The 17,338-nt window shown below is 33.8% G+C and overlaps 1 protein-coding gene across 1 annotated transcript; it reads left to right on the top strand.

The window, feature by feature from the left end:
• Window positions 1-5,076: 5,076 nt before the first annotated feature.
• LOC107937210 (nuclear transcription factor Y subunit A-1) lies at window positions 5,077-12,124 on the top strand. The gene is made up of 6 exons (XM_041110630.1): window positions 5,077-5,129; window positions 7,007-7,312; window positions 8,184-8,299; window positions 8,586-8,657; window positions 10,020-10,184; window positions 11,305-12,124. The coding sequence occupies exons 2-6, from the start codon at window positions 7,042-7,044 to the stop codon at window positions 11,740-11,742; spliced, it is 1,062 nt and encodes a 353-aa protein (XP_040966564.1). The 5' UTR covers window positions 5,077-5,129; window positions 7,007-7,041; the 3' UTR covers window positions 11,743-12,124.
• Window positions 12,125-17,338: the final 5,214 nt, after the last annotated feature.

The following is a 17,338-nucleotide window of genomic DNA, read 5'->3' as shown; positions in this document are numbered from 1 at the left end:
GGATTACCACTCTGTATTTGGCAAATACTTCACAAATATCAGATATATACTTATACGCCAGCTACCATACTTAACGTACCAACTTTTACTTCACTCCATGGCTGATTTAAAATCTTATCAGTCAATACAGATACTATTCTTTCTTATAACAACATAGGTACTTCTCAGAAGAATATCTATATAGAGCCTACTTTCGGCGGAGTTCTATTCAAACAAACACTTAAAATTTTCCCTATAATTGGTAGTCATAGATATTACTCTTTGGTGGAAAAGTACAAACTGATCTTACATTTGGCGGACTCCAATACTGAATTGATAAATAATAAACTACCAATTAGATCATATCCCAAATCAAACCCAAATCAAACACATATTGATAATGAAACATTCTAGATCATCTTGAAGAATTCTAAGCGTTTATATTACATAACACAAGAACGACCAAATTGACAAATGGCTCAAATTCTAAATAACCTCAAAATGAGACATGAAACTATTCAGATATGGTAGATGCCAGATAACTCAAATTTCATCATTACATAGTGTAGACCAACTCAGACCAACGAACTCTTATACTTTTCATAACTTCGAATATGCCCATATCTTATACTGACAGACTACTATGGAAGATTACCTCTTTAGAAATATAGATACATACTTTCTTTCATGAAAGGCCTAAGCATCTATATTACATAAAAAATGCCTAAATTGACAAACAGTTCAGATTTCAGATAACTAGAATGAGACATGAAACTATTCAGATATGGCGAATACCAGATAACTCATATTTTATCCCTACATAGTGTAGACCAACTCAGACCAATGAACTCTTATACTTTTCATAACTTCGAATATGCCCATATCCTATACTAACAGACTACTATGACAAATTCCCTCTTTAGAAATATAGATACATACTTTCTTTCAGGAAAGGCCCTTTAAGACTTATTCAATTTCACCACAGGACTAACCAAACCAAATTAACTTCAAATGTATCATATCTTTATACTAGAATTATTTATCGAAAAAATATCAGAACTTACCCAGATCTTACCACGAGGGCGAATAACCAGATTCTATCACACAAACATCACTGAATATGCCACATAGGCATTACAAAATTTGCCACAGAGGCAATACAAAATACGCCTAAAAGACTTAGCAGATCACGCTACAAAAGTATCATACAGAGTCACGTATTTACTATCTTGACAAATTTTCATAGAAGGTGCCATGATTTTCTCCCTCATAGACTTATATATATATTCATGTTGTGAACTACTAGTTTGGTTTACATATCACCGAATGCATCACCATAAATATTCTCATAATCTTCTTATGCCATGGGTATCAACTACAATGACTTATACATCCTCATGTCGTGATCTGCCAGTCCAATCTTTGTCTTAGTGGAGGCATCACCATGAATGTTTTCTTTGTCATATAATACCAGGGGTCTGTACCACATGGACTTGCACATATTTTCATATTGTGATCTGCCAGTCTGGTTAGCAATATAACTATCCTACCAAAGGCATCACAAAGGAATGTTTTATTCAGAAGTTACTTACCTAGATTTGTTCGCATGTCTGATTGATTCTTACTTTCTCATATTAGATTTCATATGCATACTTATCTTTTAACTTCTTATTCAAACAATACCTCACACATATCATTCTTATATATACAGAATCTTTACATTACTTCACATACACACTTCTCAATTCACATGCAGGAGCCATGATAAAGACTCGCTTGATACTCACCTATACTACAGCTTGAAATTCCAAACTCGAACATCCATCTTGAACTAGCAGTAGCAATTACTTAAAGAACATGGAAATATCATTAAAAACCCATTAACAGATAATTTGTTATCATCTCAACTACAGACAACCCCCATTTAGGGCCTCTTATTCATAACCTATTGTTTATATGCTTCTTCACAACCTTATTCTTTCTAAAACTTAACATGCAGAGCTATTAGTCTTACCAGGAGGTGAAACATCTATTGGTTAATTTAAAAACCTTAACTTTCAACTCAATAAAAAAGAAAGAACATTTAATTTTAAGAAAAAGAACCAAAGAGTAAAATTGAAGGAAGAAAAACCATCTTGACGAACCCATCTCGCCATATATATACTCTAGTTTTCCATTAATAGAACTTGACAAGTGTCAAATGCATATAGAAGTGGCCTTCTTAATGTCCTACAAAAATCGGAGAAAATATAAAAGAGAATCTGATGTTGATACTATTTGACCGGTTAAACTATTCACTTGACCCTTAACCAATCACATTACAAAACCCAATTAGTACAGTGCTCAAGCAAACTGGACATACTATACATTTGGCGGTAATTCTCACTAGGTTTACTCTTCGTTTGTCATACTATTTTCTTAAATACCAGAATACTCTAAGATAAAATCTTTAATTACTTCTACGGTAAATACTTTACGCCAAACTCTAATCTGCCATAAAATTGTTAATTAGTGAAATATATTACGCCAAATAGATAACTTTACATCTGCACGCCTTCTTCTTAGATCTACTTGATTTGGGGTGTGACAAGTTTATTGCAACATTTTCCCATTTTAGAACATCCAAGAAAGAGGGTATCCATGGATTTTATTATTGGTTTTCCTCAATCTGATGGGTTTATGAGTATTATTGTTGTGGCTGATAGATTTTCCAAATATAGAACATATTTTTCAGCAACCAATATATGCCTTGTTGAGGAGGCAACTTGTTTGTTCCTCAGTCTATTGGTAGTGATCGTGATGGGCGGTTCACTTGTTAATTTTGGACAGAGTTGTTCAAGTTTATGGGGTTAAACTTGAACTTTTCCACTAGCATACATCCGCAAACTGATGTGCAAATCAAGAAAGAAAATATTTTATTGAAGACTTATCTCCGGCACTATGTTAATTCCACACAGTGGGATTGACCAAAGTTGTTGGATATGCCCCAATTTTCTTATAACTTGTAGTGGAGTGAGGCCACGAATCTGAGTCTATTCAAAATATTGATGGGGCAACAACCACTCACACCCAATGCTATTGCAGCCTGTTATACAGGACCAAATCCAACAACTTATCGATTTACTAAAAATTGACAAGAACAGAATGACTTAGCCAAAGCTTGTCTACACAAGGAAAGTAAGCGCAAAAAAGAAGTGGGCTGATCATAATCATAAATATGTGCAACTTTAGGTTGGTAACTTGGTCTTTACTAAATTGCCCTTGATTTTGTGCCACACTAGCTTACACAAGGGACTTGTGCGACAGTATAAGGGACCTTTCAGAATTCTAAAAGAGGGTAAGCAAAGTGGCTTACAAACTTGAGTTGCTAGTAAAACTTAAGGTTTACCCAATATTCCATGTCAGTATGCTTAAGCCTTTTCATGAAGATAATGCGGATCAAGAGGATCTAAATTGAGGCAAATCTGAACGAGCACCAATAGGGGTAAAAGTCTCTTATGATCGTAATATTGAGTTTATCATGGCAAATTAAGTGATCCGACAAAATTACTACAAGTTGAGGCATGAGTACCTTGTTCAACAGAAGTGATTTCTCGAAAGTGAGGTTAGTTGGGAACATGTTGAGGCTCTATGGTACTTCCAAGAGAAGATAGACCAGTTCCATTTCGAGGACGCTAATGGCATCACGAGAACAAATGCGGGAGAATGTAACGAGCCACGAAAAGAAGCTTGCAACTGATGCACACATTTCAAACCTTCATGTTCCTTTGGGGTCATTCGACCTTATAAGACTAGCTCATTGCTTGGAAGAGACTCAAGGCCTATCTACTTAGATCCTAGTTAAAATGTAAAGACTCTAACAAATTGTATTTTTACCAGGATAATTATTGTAAATCCTAAAGGATAAATATGTATAGAGTTTAATTCTTTTAAGACTCTTTTATTATAGATGGGAAGTAATCTCAACCATTAATGTAATTTGATTTGTTCCATTGGATATGGGGGATCTTAACTATAAATAGAGCCCTCCCCTTTCATTTGTAATCACTTCATTCTTGAATTAAGAATATTTTTACTTAAACACTTGGTGTGCGTTATTTTTCTATGGCTTTTCTATTCGTTCGTGGCTTCTTTCTCTTTCGAGTTTGCTTTCGTTTTGCTTCAATGCTTAAAGAATTTTTGCAAGAATTATCATGTTTTGAAAGTTAAGCTAACTTAAGCAGATTTGAAGCAAAGAAGTCACTTAAGGCTGCACGATTTTCTAGACTAAAGTTCTACCCTCGTAACATAAATCGAAACATAGCCTTTGATGTAGGATTCAGTACATTACTTACCAATAAAAACCAAGTTTTTAAATGTCATTTCTGTGGGAATTTCATTAGTTATATTTTATGGAAAATCTGAAGAGTTGGAGAAGGCTAAAGTGTTTGAAGAAATGCTTTTGAGAAATGTAGTTTCATGAACCACTATCATTGCTAGATTAGCACAAGAATAATAGGTTTACATGTGCTTGGGCATTGGAGCTATATAATATGATGAAGAATTCAACTTTGAAACCAAATGTTTTCACGTTGACAAGTCTTTTGAGAGCATGCATGGGAAATAATCAAAAGGACCAATATAAAAAAAGTAGTATACTTTAGGGACCAAATGAAGTATTAAGCTAGAAGAAAATCGTCAATGAAACGTGGGTAGAAAAAAATTGAGAATTAGGTAAGAAAAAAAAGGGAAATTAAAAAAAAAAAAAAAGAGAACATCGGACACTTTTTTTGTTGTGACTTAAGAAGGATGATCTCGTCATTATGAAAAAAGAAGAAGAGACATTGACGTCACCTCACCGTTTAAACGGAAGTACTCCTCCCGCTTACTTTCCGTTAACTCACCCAAACAAAAAACAAAAAATAAAAAAAGCTTTTAAGCGGGAGAAGGAAAACGACGTTTCTTTAGCACCTTCAAGTTTTTTTAAAAATAGAAAAACTAATAATTCTTAATTTCGCTTTAATTTATTTAATACTTTGGTTTCGTTGCTCTCTATGTATCACTTACTATACTACACAGTGCCATATAATATCTTCTTTGGTTTGAAAGTTCAGAGATAAAAGGTAAAGGGTTTATTTTTTTTCTCTATTTTTTTAGAGTTATTCATCTCAGTAAGTTCTTTCCCATTTCATCTTTGTTTTATATATTTTTGAATAAAAAAAAGTGTTTCTTTCTATTGGTTTTTATTGATGCAAGTTATTTCCATAGTTCTTTTGGGTTTTGATTTCTTTTTCTCTTATTTTAATGTTTCTATTTTCTTGATTTCCAGAAATGGTTTGTTTAAGGATTCTGTTTTGTTTCATTTGAAGGATCTATTTTTTTTTCCCTTTTTTCTGTTGGTTTTCATTGATATATTTGTTTTAATTACTATTTTTGGAGGGCTTTTTTTTTGAATAAGAAAGTGGACTAAGGATCACAATTCAAGCTGTGTATGTGCATGCATGCATGTATGTATGTTCTCTTATGGATGTTAATGATGATACTGAGGACATGATCTGATGTGTCTCGTCTTTTCATGTTCTTGCTAAATTTAGATACTGATTTTCTTTTTTATTTATGTATAATGGATTTAAGATGAGATATACATAAAGTTTTGGAACTGATTTCAATCCTCTTTAGATGGATTAAAGATTAGATTTGGAATCTTTTTTGCAGAACAATATATATAATAATTTAGTGTTATTTTTTATTCCATTTTTTGTTCGTTTTAGTGCTTTTTGGAATATATTTTTTGTTAAAAAAATGTAGCAAAAGAACAAAAGCAACAACCGAATGGAATTTGGATGAAAAAAATTGGGTACTTTTTTAGCCTTGCTGAAGTTTTATGCTTAATTAGATTCTTATTTGCTCCATACCGATACGGAGGGTATGAATAATGATCCTTCAAATAAAGAAAAACTTAACATGTCTATTTTGCCCGAGATCATGTATACTAACATAGCATAAACATAACTAGATGGATATTTCTAGTATTTAACCTAAGCATGATCCATAAAGGGTTAGAAATTAGAGAGGTCAAGAATACATATATATCAATTCAACTAGTACTGAAGATCAAGAATTAAGCACCCATAGTTTTATACATTTAATGTATCTTGTTTGGAATACTTTAAAGGTACAAACTTTAGGTACTTTTTATTGCAAAATTGCCCTTCATCTTTGCTTACTTGTTAAAAAGGACAACAAAATAAATCAAGCCTTTTCCAAGTTTGTAGAGTTAGCTATAGGGCCCTTTTTTTGGGTGAACACTTCATTAATACAGGAAAGTAGTGTTCAAGAAATACAAAAAAGTAGGATGGTGTGAAGCTATCATTCTCTAATTAACTTGTTTATGAAGCTAAATGAGGGTTTTGGCTATGCCCACAAGGTTGAAATAAGGATCATCTTAGCTGGCATATTAAGGTCATGTTTAGCATTGTTGTTGGAACATGTGTTTTTTTTATAGTTTAGAGGGTTTTATTTTTTTTGAATACAAGCATCAATGAAACTTAGGGATAACGTTAGCTAATTTGCAACTCTAATCGTAATATGGTCTCTAAATGCATCTTTGATTTACACCCCAAATGCGTTCATAATGTACTGCTCATAAATACTCGTTGTTATATACGTGTTTAGTTCTCATTTGTTTATAAGAAAAGAAATAAAATAAAAAGGGAAAAGAAGTACATGCATATAAAAAAGACAACCGATTTTGCTTTTGTGTTCCTCCCATTATGTGCAGCATCAGTAATGGTTTTTGAATCCCAAGTTATCTTTATATGGTATGTTCTTTGAGATTTCATTCTCATGTAATGTCCTGCACTGGCTGCTTTAATCTATGTATCTATGCAATTGATTTTATATGGATTTTCTCCTGAATGTCCTAGCTAATTGTTCGAAGATAGACATATACGTATTAATATAATGATCATTATGATATGCTTCTCTTGACTATATTAATCACTGCATTAGTTGACTGAATATTTCTTTTATTTGCATAACCAAGCAGTTGGTCAGGGTGTCATAGATTTAGACTTCAGAAGCATGCACCAAAAACCAGATGGTACAAACCATCCGGAACCCAATGCAAATAACAATAAACCGCAAATGGTTCAGGTTCAACCATGTTGGTGCAGCACACGGCAAGATTCCTTCTTGACGGGTGTTTTAGGAGAAGGCAGGACAAGCTTATCTCTGGCCAAACACTCAAATGGCGGTTTAGGGACAAAAACAAGTGAATCTCCAAGCACAATTAGGACTGATGATAAGCTTTGTTCTAGTAAAGAAATGCCCTTAACTATATTTCCACATCCAGGTAACACATATGCTATTTTATACAAAGGGTTTGCTGTATGTGAGTGATCTTGAACTGCAATCTTAGTTCATGGATTTTAAGTGTGCTATAAAAAGGGTGGCTCAGTACCTGGCTTTAAGATCATGATTAACAAGAATTCAATGAACCATTTGTTACTAATCAGCTCCTGTCTTGCTATAATGAGTTGCAAAGAACTTAACTTGCATGATATTGTATTGCTAGAATGTTTTATTGAATTAAAAACATTGGTACACTTGCCTATTTTAGGTAACAATTTGACTTCTTAAGTGTCTGCAGTTCCACACTAACCATTGAGGTTACTTCTTTGTGTACACATCAACTTCGGAAGGCTATATCATATTTCAAAATGTTTGCATATGAGCAAAATTTAACGCAGCTCATAATATAAGTGATTGATTTGTTGCAGCGAGCTTTTACATGCATGCAGATATCGACCCTTATAAAATTGAATTATCAAATATTTATATGATTTTGAAGTAAAAAAGGCATAATTCTTTCTTGCGTGCCGTAGTTTTCAAGGCATAAAATTCACTTTATAAATGTACACTAGTTGCAGTCATGCAATTAAAAGACTTGAAAGTGTAATCAGGATATACCCGCAAGGCAGGTTTCAATGAGACCTCGCAAGGACATTAACCTGATCAAACTTTTGAGTGGTGTTAATTGCACTCATTTAACTAACTTTGTTATAGCCAAACTTCAATAATGGCTCTCTTTGTTTTCTTGGCAATGTATTGTTTTCATTTCTTAGATGCTACTGTACTTGAACAGTTGTGAATTTTCAGTCTGTTTTTGCACATCATGTTCATATGCTGTGAAAGCTAATGGAGGTTTTTTCTTTTGTGACAAGACGGGAAATGTGGAGATGAACAGCCATATTTACAACATGCTATACCCATCATACGTCCGACAATGGGTGAATATGTACCACCAGAACCCCAGCTGGAGCTCGTTGGCCACTCCATTGTAAATTTTTTCTTCCTCTCTCTTCAGAGTACACATAGTTATGAAAATGAATTTGCATGATGAATCATTTTGAACTGTTGGATGTATCTTTTGTGGGTTTGGTTTGATAGGAAGGATAGAAAGGTGGAAAGATGAATTCCGTCTGATCCAATGGTTGGACCATCTCTTGTTTGTCTCTATTATAATTTTTGGATTAGAAACAAAACAAAATTATATGTCTGCTTTCCATTTTTTATGCAAGACCAAAGTGTAATGATGGAAGTCTAAGTGGAAAACTCTTTTGCAGGCATGTCCGTCCTATCCATACACGGATCCATATTATGGGGGAGTGGTGCCTCCTTATGTACCTCAATCTTTGGTATGAATTTATGTAGTTCACTAGTCATCATAAAGATTTTTTTATCTTCCTACTTGCTTGGTTTTGTATGGTTATATTCGCCTTTTGACTGCCTATAAAATTATTTGCTATCAAGATGGTTGTAGCTCCATTTATTTGTTAAATACACTCAAGTCATTTGGACTTCGGTGTGAGTGTTGGACATCAGGATGTGCTTGACACGAGTATGTTCAATTTTTTAAAGTTATTGTTTCTAATGGCTTTGGAGGATCCTTTGAGGATATCTCCTTATCAATGTTCGTATATGCATTGGACACAAATGAATAGTTGGAGATTTTAGACTGTAAAAAGCGGATGAATATGTATGAGCATTGTTATGTTTTCTCCCGATAACATTATTATCCATGTACAAGGCTTCAAAAGTATGAGTTGAAGAAAGGTAGTCAAACAGCAAAAACTGTCACTTATGGTTTTGAATGGTTTTGTGTGCATGGATTATTTCTCTTATTTTGGGGCAGAAAAAAATGGAGAATAGGAGTTGTTCTCGAGGAAAGACTGGTTTGCTTTTAGTTGCATTAAGGAATAAGATCATATTTAAGAAAAATTTCCATATATTAAGAGGGCTCTTGAAAGGTCATATCGTCGTACCTTGTCTGGATATGCTTCAGACATGAGTATCTTAAGAAAAATGAAGAGTTGGAGAAAGATTGTAAATAAAACACCGTGGTGATGCAATGGTTCAATAACTCTTCTCCAGGATGAATTCTCCATAATGTACCTCATACCAAATAATTAATGACCCAAGAGTTTTGAGTATTTATTGTTATCCCAATTGTATTACATGTTAAAAAGGGAGTAAGTGAAATGAAATAAACTTGTTCTCTTCCGAATCTAGCACACAAATATGATTGAACATGAATTCTTGTTATCACTTGATATAGACTGTGGAAGGCTTTTGTATTTGGTTCATAATTCCACTTGCTTAATATGTTGCTAATAAATAATAGAACATCCGTGTTGTTCTCTAAAAAGAAAAAAGTTGTATGCGGAACATCACTTGTCAAGGTAGGATTGTCAAATGGCGATTGTGCAAAAAGGAAACTTATATTTAAGATTACACATAACGCCGGGTATAATATAAACATAGAAAACTGTTTTAGCAATAATTACAATATAGGAATGATTTATACACATATATAACTAGAAGTGCTGCAGTTTAGTAACATGTACTTAAATATTTGAGAAAGTGATTATGTAGCTTTTTTAGGTATTCGAGCTTTAGATTTGTTCTTAATAGTTGAATGTTTATGAACAACTTTCTAAAAAACGGATGCAAATATGGTATGAAATTTGTTTATGAAGATTATTGAAATATCATTTCAGGTACATTCTCATAGTCTTGGAGTGCATCCTGCTAGAATGGCTTTGCCTCTTGAAATGGCTGAGGAACCAGTTTATGTGAATGCTAAGCAATACCATGGTATTTTGAGGCGAAGGCAGTCACGTGCAAAAGCTGAGCTGGAAAAGAAACTGATCAAAGTCAGAAAGGTTGGTTTTCTAAATTTTTTGTCTAAATATAAGCATGGACATATTTGATTCATCAATGTGCTACATCATATTTTAGTTAGTTCTATAGTTTAGTTGTCGATTCTATTCTTCATTGTGTTGATGCTTGAGAACATAATTCAATTTTGCATGGTTGAAGTTCTAAGGAAAGTCTGGTACAATCTCAACCGTGTTCCTTTTGCATGTGTAAATGAGTTAATGTGGCAGTCTGGTGGCATGGAGTTTTACGTTCCTTACTGGGGTTAAAATCGTAAAAAGTAGGAAACTGGGAAAGCACCAAGCAGTTTGAGTTTTTTGACAAGCAAGAAAATGTTCCAATCTTTGCTTTATACATTGATGGGCAGCAAGGGAACTAGAACTGGTGGGTCAATGATACTGAAATCTCATGGTGTGGTAATTAAGGAAGGATGAAATCATTGGACTTCTATTAATAATAGTTTGGAAGAGATAAAAGTACCATTATGTGTCTAAGTTACGAAAGTTTGTTGTATGATAACTTTGGAGACTCAGAAGACTGTCTGAATCCTCGAGCACTGCATACATGTGTCATAAAGAGCGATAGAATTTACCATTGATGCAATCTAGAAGAGAGATTTCAAAGTCATAAGGCAAGATATAAGCAGATATGTGAACATTAGGTAGTTCGAGAGAATAGAATGCTATTGTATTCTGCTTTCATGTTTGAGCTTTTACTAGAAGCTGGTGCTTTGACAATTTATTATAGCTTTCAAACTAAGTGCCAAAGTTTGTTTTGACTTATTCCACTAAGTTCATTATTCAACCGAGTTTAAAATTTTTTTCTTGTTTGTTTTTCTTGAATAGAATGGTTAATGATGCTAATAGCCGTTGACATGAATGATAGTTTCTCTGATATTTCAAACCGGCAAAACATTGTTCCAACAAGATAACATGAAAGTCATGCTTATGCACATATTGTTATTGAGAGATTGATGCTTGAAGTAGTACCATACGTTCATGTATTATTACATCACAATGGCAAGACTTAATTTTAATTCAGGATCTTGTTCTACTTTGTTTCATTCACTATTTGTATTTAATGTGCATTTACGAGTTCTAAGCATCTATTTGTTTTGTTTTTCAGCCCTATCTTCACGAGTCTCGACATTTACATGCTATGAGAAGAGCAAGAGGATGTGGAGGGCGGTTCTTAAACACGAAGAAGCTTGATAGTGATGCTTCTAAAGCCACGCCTAACAAAAGCAGTGACACTAGTTTGAATCTTCCATCACAATGTCCCCAAAACACGAGTGGCATCTCGGTTACCAATCAGATGTCCTGGAATGACAATTCATCTGTTGGTCATCGAGAAGCAGCAGAATCTGAACTTCAGGGAACAAATATGCAGCAAGCATTCTCCAATGGCAATGGCAGTGGCTACTATTCCCATCATCAAGGGTTTCATTTCTCTACCTCTCGTTCACTTTCCAATGATATGTTGGAAGGAGGAGACTGTCCGAGGCAACAGCATGAGAGAATCATGGCAAATGGGGTGCCTCACAGGGCCCTGACAATCAAATGAACCTTCCGAAGGGGTGAAGTATCTCTCTTATCATTGCGTTTAACCCAAAATCTTATTTATTAACGCAAGTGTTCATTCGTGTAGTGGATTTCCTTATCATGAGCCCCCATTGTTTCACCATTCCATGCTTCCGCGAAAGGGATGCACTCGCGTTTCATGTCTTACAAACTATGTTGACAGGCAAATCATTCTTGGCTTTGGCTTTTTAATTGGTACTTTAGGTCTCTTGTATAACCCTTTCTTTTATAATGTACGAAAAGAATATCTGCATTGTGTGAAATGAATTTGAAGTCAAATCTGACCTTAACTATTACAATGGTGGATGATATTATGTAATGATTTTACAATGTTTCTTTCTTGCATGATATTGCCATTTTGTTTCCGTGGATGTTTTGAAGAAATAGGTAACTTCACTCATGAGAATCTGAAAGTATCAAATACAAGTATAGTGTTTTGTTTTTTGATTATGAAAGTTGATTTTGTCCCATAATCGAGAATGGGGTTTAGATCCAATTTTTTAAATTTAATTTTACTCTTTGGGCTCATCTCACGCTTCCACATTAATGTTTCGAGTCTAATTCATTGAGTTATTTTGTAATGAATTTCAATCCAATCAGATTGTTGGAGGCCCATCACAGTCAGGCCTGCTCATTAGACCAGTTTGTTTTGTTCTTCATTATTAACTCCATTGATGTTGAATCCCACTTCATTCCAATTCGAGGCAAAATGCATTAATTCCCACTTCATTCCAATTTGAGGCTAGTAAATGTGTAAACATGACTTTTCAAATATATAAACATAAAATATAATGGTTTTTATTATTATTCTTTTAATAATTATGCAAGGGTTTCCCCTAAAAAATAGTTATGTAAAGGTAAAAAGGTTATTTGATAGGATAACAATTATTATAATCGCTGTCCAAAAAAACTTACCTCGTCCAAAAGAAAAGCGTTTAATTTAAAACAAATTGTTTTGGAAGCTATTTGGTGATTTAAGTTTTGTCATCCTTAGTTTAGGTATGATCAAAAAAAATATTTAATATATTATTAGTGACGTTTTTAAATCTCACAAAGATAATTATTTCATATATTATCAATTAAATTTTTAAACTTTACAAGCAGGTTTTTAGAGTGACATATGAGTATAAATATAGTAAAAGGAATAAAAGATAAATATATATAAGAGTAGGATATATTTTGTGAAATTTAAAAATTTCATAGACAATGTATAGAATAATTACTCTTATTATTGAAAATTTATTTGATACATTGTTAAAGGAGATTTTAGATTCCACAAACAATATTCTAAAAGTGATACATGTTTCTTTTATTATTAATGTCGAAACCCTTTTTTTAGTAATCGACTTTTTATTTTTTTAAAAAATGAGAATGGGAGTCGCCATCAATCCTTTTTATTAAGTGTGATCGGATCACTTCGTAATTGATTATTTTAATAAAATTTTAGATTTACTAAAACGATGATTTTTGGTTTACAAAATTTAGGAAATGGGTTCAGGAGTCGTTTATGCACAATGAAGGGTTAGTACCCTCGTAACTGTAACACCCCCGGAATTTGGGGTTAGAAGTTTTGAGATTTGTAAGTAGGGTCAGTGGCTAGATCAGATAATTGGGTTTGTTGCTATGTTTTATGTTAGAATGGGCTTGTTGGTCTGGTGGTTTGTTGTGTTTTAATTTGCCTTTGAGTTTTGAGTTCGAATCTTTGTGTGTGTTCATGGGAGTAATTGTATTTTAGGTTTGTTTTTTTTAGTTGCCAAAATATTTATTAGTTTTAGCTATTTTAATTTTGAGAATAGAAAAAAATACCAAAAAGAAAAAAAGAGAGTTGCACGTTCTTCCCCTCTTCTCCATTTTGTTCTTTATGGCTTTTCAATTTTCTTTCTTCCTAAAAAGATAATATTCAGTTTCTTTTGATTCTTTGCTTATTCTGTTTTATCGTTGTTTTCGGCTGTCAAGGGAGTTTTGTTCTCGGGTGTTTGGTAAATCAGAAGAGAAGAAGGTAGGTTTTGCTTTTGGGGGTTTTGATAATGTCTCTTTCTTTTCTATTTTGTTATTGAATTGAAGTTTTCGTTAATTTGTATGTTAATTGATGTTTTGAATCGGTTTGGAGAAGCGAATCGAACGATTTCAGTGTTTGCTATCGCGTATAAGGTGTGTGTTTGGAAACTTTCCTTTTTCATTATCGAATTTCTGATTTGTTTCCGTAAAATTCGACATATTTCGTGTGTTTTTGAATTTGACCAGCTGAAGTGTTGATTGTTGTGGAATTGCTTGAAATTCTGAGTGTTTTTGGTATGTTTCTGTGTAATTGAGTGTTGAGGATCGTTTCGACATCAAAGGCACATTTTGTAACCTATTTCGGTGTGGTTTCATGACCATACGAGTGGCCACACGGGCGAGTGCCGCACACGGGTGGTCCACACGGCTGTATGCAATTGGGAATTTAGGGTTTTCGATGAATTTTAGTACCACACGGCCTGGTCACATGGGCATGTGTCCCCACACGGGCGTGTGAAATCTCCACACTGCCGTGTCTCCTCTATTATTTATTTTTAGCACTTTTAGACAGCGAGTTACATGAACTGCTCACACGGGTGTGTGTTCACTCCACATGGGTATGTGTGGCCTTCACATGGGCATGTAGACCCCCACACGACCTAGGCACTTCCACACAGTCAAGGTATATGGCTGTGTGGCCTTATGTCACCAAATTTTGTATTGTGTCTATTTTTTATCTGATTATGATTCTATGCGTTCCGACCTTTGGCTAGGTCTTTGTAAGGGTGGTCAGGACCTTGTTTTGGCCTGGACTTGTGCGTTATTCGCAATTTTATCTCTAATTAAGAGATTTGATTGAGTGTTAATTGGTGTTATGTTATATCTATAGTTAATTCTGGGCATTTGAATGTGTGCATTTTTAATTCCGTACTCTGCTTCTATAAGTCTATCTTCAAATGGTGTGCATTTAGCATTTGCATTAATCTTTTTGGGTTTAGTTGTGAAGAGAAGGGAGTCTGATCTATTTTGGCTGTTTGAACTAGAATATGTCTATACAACATTTTACCGCAATGCAAGTACGACATATATGGCAGCTTTGCTGCATATTAACATTTGAGTTTTTTAGTCCACATACTTGGTGTGTAGGGTTGGACGGGCCTTTCAAGGTCTTCTGTGGTGTGCATAGTTGGATGAGCTTAATCAGCTCTTTTTGGGGTATGATTGGGGGACGGAGAGTTGTTTGGCTGGTTGGGTGGGTTTTTATTACTTGTTGCATTCATTCCACATTCTGTCTGTCTGTTTGATTACGAGACTAACTGCTTATAGTTTGAGGTGTTTTAGTGCTGATACGTTGATTTGTTTGTAAAAACTGTTCGTATATCGGATTGCTATTGAATTTTATTTTTTTTATTGTGACATTTTAATATTCATTTATCTATCATTTTTGAACTTACACTAAGCTCGTGTAGCTCACCCCCTTAGTGTTTCCTCTTTTAGGTACAATTCCATTTTCTGTTGCTTAGACTCAGCATGCCAGAGGTCTTAGACAGTCACAATAAGAAAATATGTTTAAGAGTCTGAGCTGTGGTATTATTTTAATTTGGGTTTTTGAAAATGGTTTTCTTTCGACTAAAATTTTTGTAATAACGAGACTTTATATCTGAGAGTTTTTACAAAACTTAAATACTGTAATGTTTTCAGTTTGTTAAACTAAAATTTCCCACGATCACTTAGATGATTAATGTGACTTCCAGAATTCAGCCTAAACTTTTAGGCTGGGTTTTGGGACATTACATTTAGTGGTATCAGAGCTAGATTTGTAAAAACTCGACCTGTGTTTTTATGTATCCGTGTGCGTACGTGTTCATTTTTTAAAAAAAGTTTTGATAAACCGTACCACAGTATTTTAAAATAATCTGTGTTTCACTGATTTTGAAGAAATAAAATGTCTGAGACTCCGATACTAGTCCGAGGTGGAAATTCAAAACTGTAATATTAGAAATTTAGATTTTCGTATTTATTTTATGTTTGTTTTTTGAAAATGTAGATAGTTTAAGCTGGTCACAAGACTGATATGGATTCTGATGGTAAGCATGATCATGGGGGTCAATCTGGTGAGACTCTCGAAGAGTCGTTTACTTCTCTGGGATGTGAGTTTGTTCAGGAGTTAGAAGTCAATACGGTTCCACTAGCTTCCAATAGCGACAACCTAAAGGTTGGTACCGAAGCGTTGACTCGGGTGGTGAGAAAGGTGTTAGAGAAAGTTTTCGAGGCTAGTTTAGAGAGGAATAGAGAGTTTGTAACATCCCAAATTAGGGTCTAGTCAGAATAGTGGTTTCGAGACCACAAATTTGAAATAGATATAATTATTTTATGATTATTTGATGATCCATGATATGATTGTATGCTTGTATGAAATTTTCATGAAGAAATTCTATGCCTAAAGTGTCCAATTTGACTTTAGGAACTAAATTGAATAAATTGTAAAACTTGTGTTTTAGAGGCTTCAAGTATAAAATTGCATTAGATTATTAATTAGAGGTCCTTAAATAGCAATTTTACCAAGTTCTAAAATTTTGGACAAAAATGGGCATGAATAGGAAAATTTTGAAAGAAATGCCTTAAGGGCATTTTGGTCATTTGGTTAATAAAAGAATAAAAAGAGAAAAATTAAGAAAAAATCTTCTCAATCTTCTCCAAGGGTGCCAAAATTTGGGGAGTCTCCATAGTTAGGGTTTTCAACATTTTCAAGCTTGATTGTAAGTGCTTCCAAGTCCCGTTTTTAATGCTCTTTACGTTTTTGAAGTTGTCATCAACCGATCTAGCTATTTCTACCATTATTTTGAGCTAGGGTTCATGTATGAAATTTAACCCATGAGTGACTTGGTTGTGTTTTGATGATTAATGGAGGAATATGAATGTTTGGTATGTGATAAACATCTTTTGCTAAGTGATTTTTAGTAAAAACACCTAAAAAGGACTTGTTTGTAAAAGGTGTAAAAATGAGCAGTAGAAATGTGAAATAAAGGAAAATGTGGGCTGATATGAGTTAGAATATGAATCGGCTAGGCTTGGGTAACCAAGAAATTGTATGCATTTCATTTTACGAGCCTAGAGACTAAAATGTAAATAAGTGAAAAGTTAGGGGTAAAAAGGTAAATTTACCAAAGTACGTGCTATGGGTCGATATGAGAAATGTAACTATTAAACAAGTTGAATTTGACATTATAGATCAAGAAAAACGCGATTTGGGTCTTGATCGAGGGAAAAACAAGGTTCACGAGGATTAGGCTCGTTTCTATCATTTTGTACCGAGGTAAGTTCATTTGAAAATAATGCAACATGTACCATACTTTAAATGCTTTAATATTGCATGTATGGTAAGTTCATATGAGATGTTATGTCATATTTCTATTGCTTTAATATCAAATGAATTTTAATGCTTTACTACTATTATGAGTATGCTTGATTATTCTATGAATATGTGATTGGTGCTATGAGCATTGAAATCGACATTATGAGCAAGTCAATGAAAATATGGTATCGAAGAATCTCGTTTGAACCTTAGGAATAGTTTAGGA

The sequence above is a fragment of the Gossypium hirsutum genome, chromosome A01 (genome assembly GCF_007990345.1).
Source record: "Gossypium hirsutum isolate 1008001.06 chromosome A01, Gossypium_hirsutum_v2.1, whole genome shotgun sequence".
Classification (NCBI taxonomy): Eukaryota; Viridiplantae; Streptophyta; class Magnoliopsida; order Malvales; family Malvaceae; genus Gossypium; species Gossypium hirsutum.
This window is presented reverse-complemented; position numbering and strand designations above follow the sequence as displayed.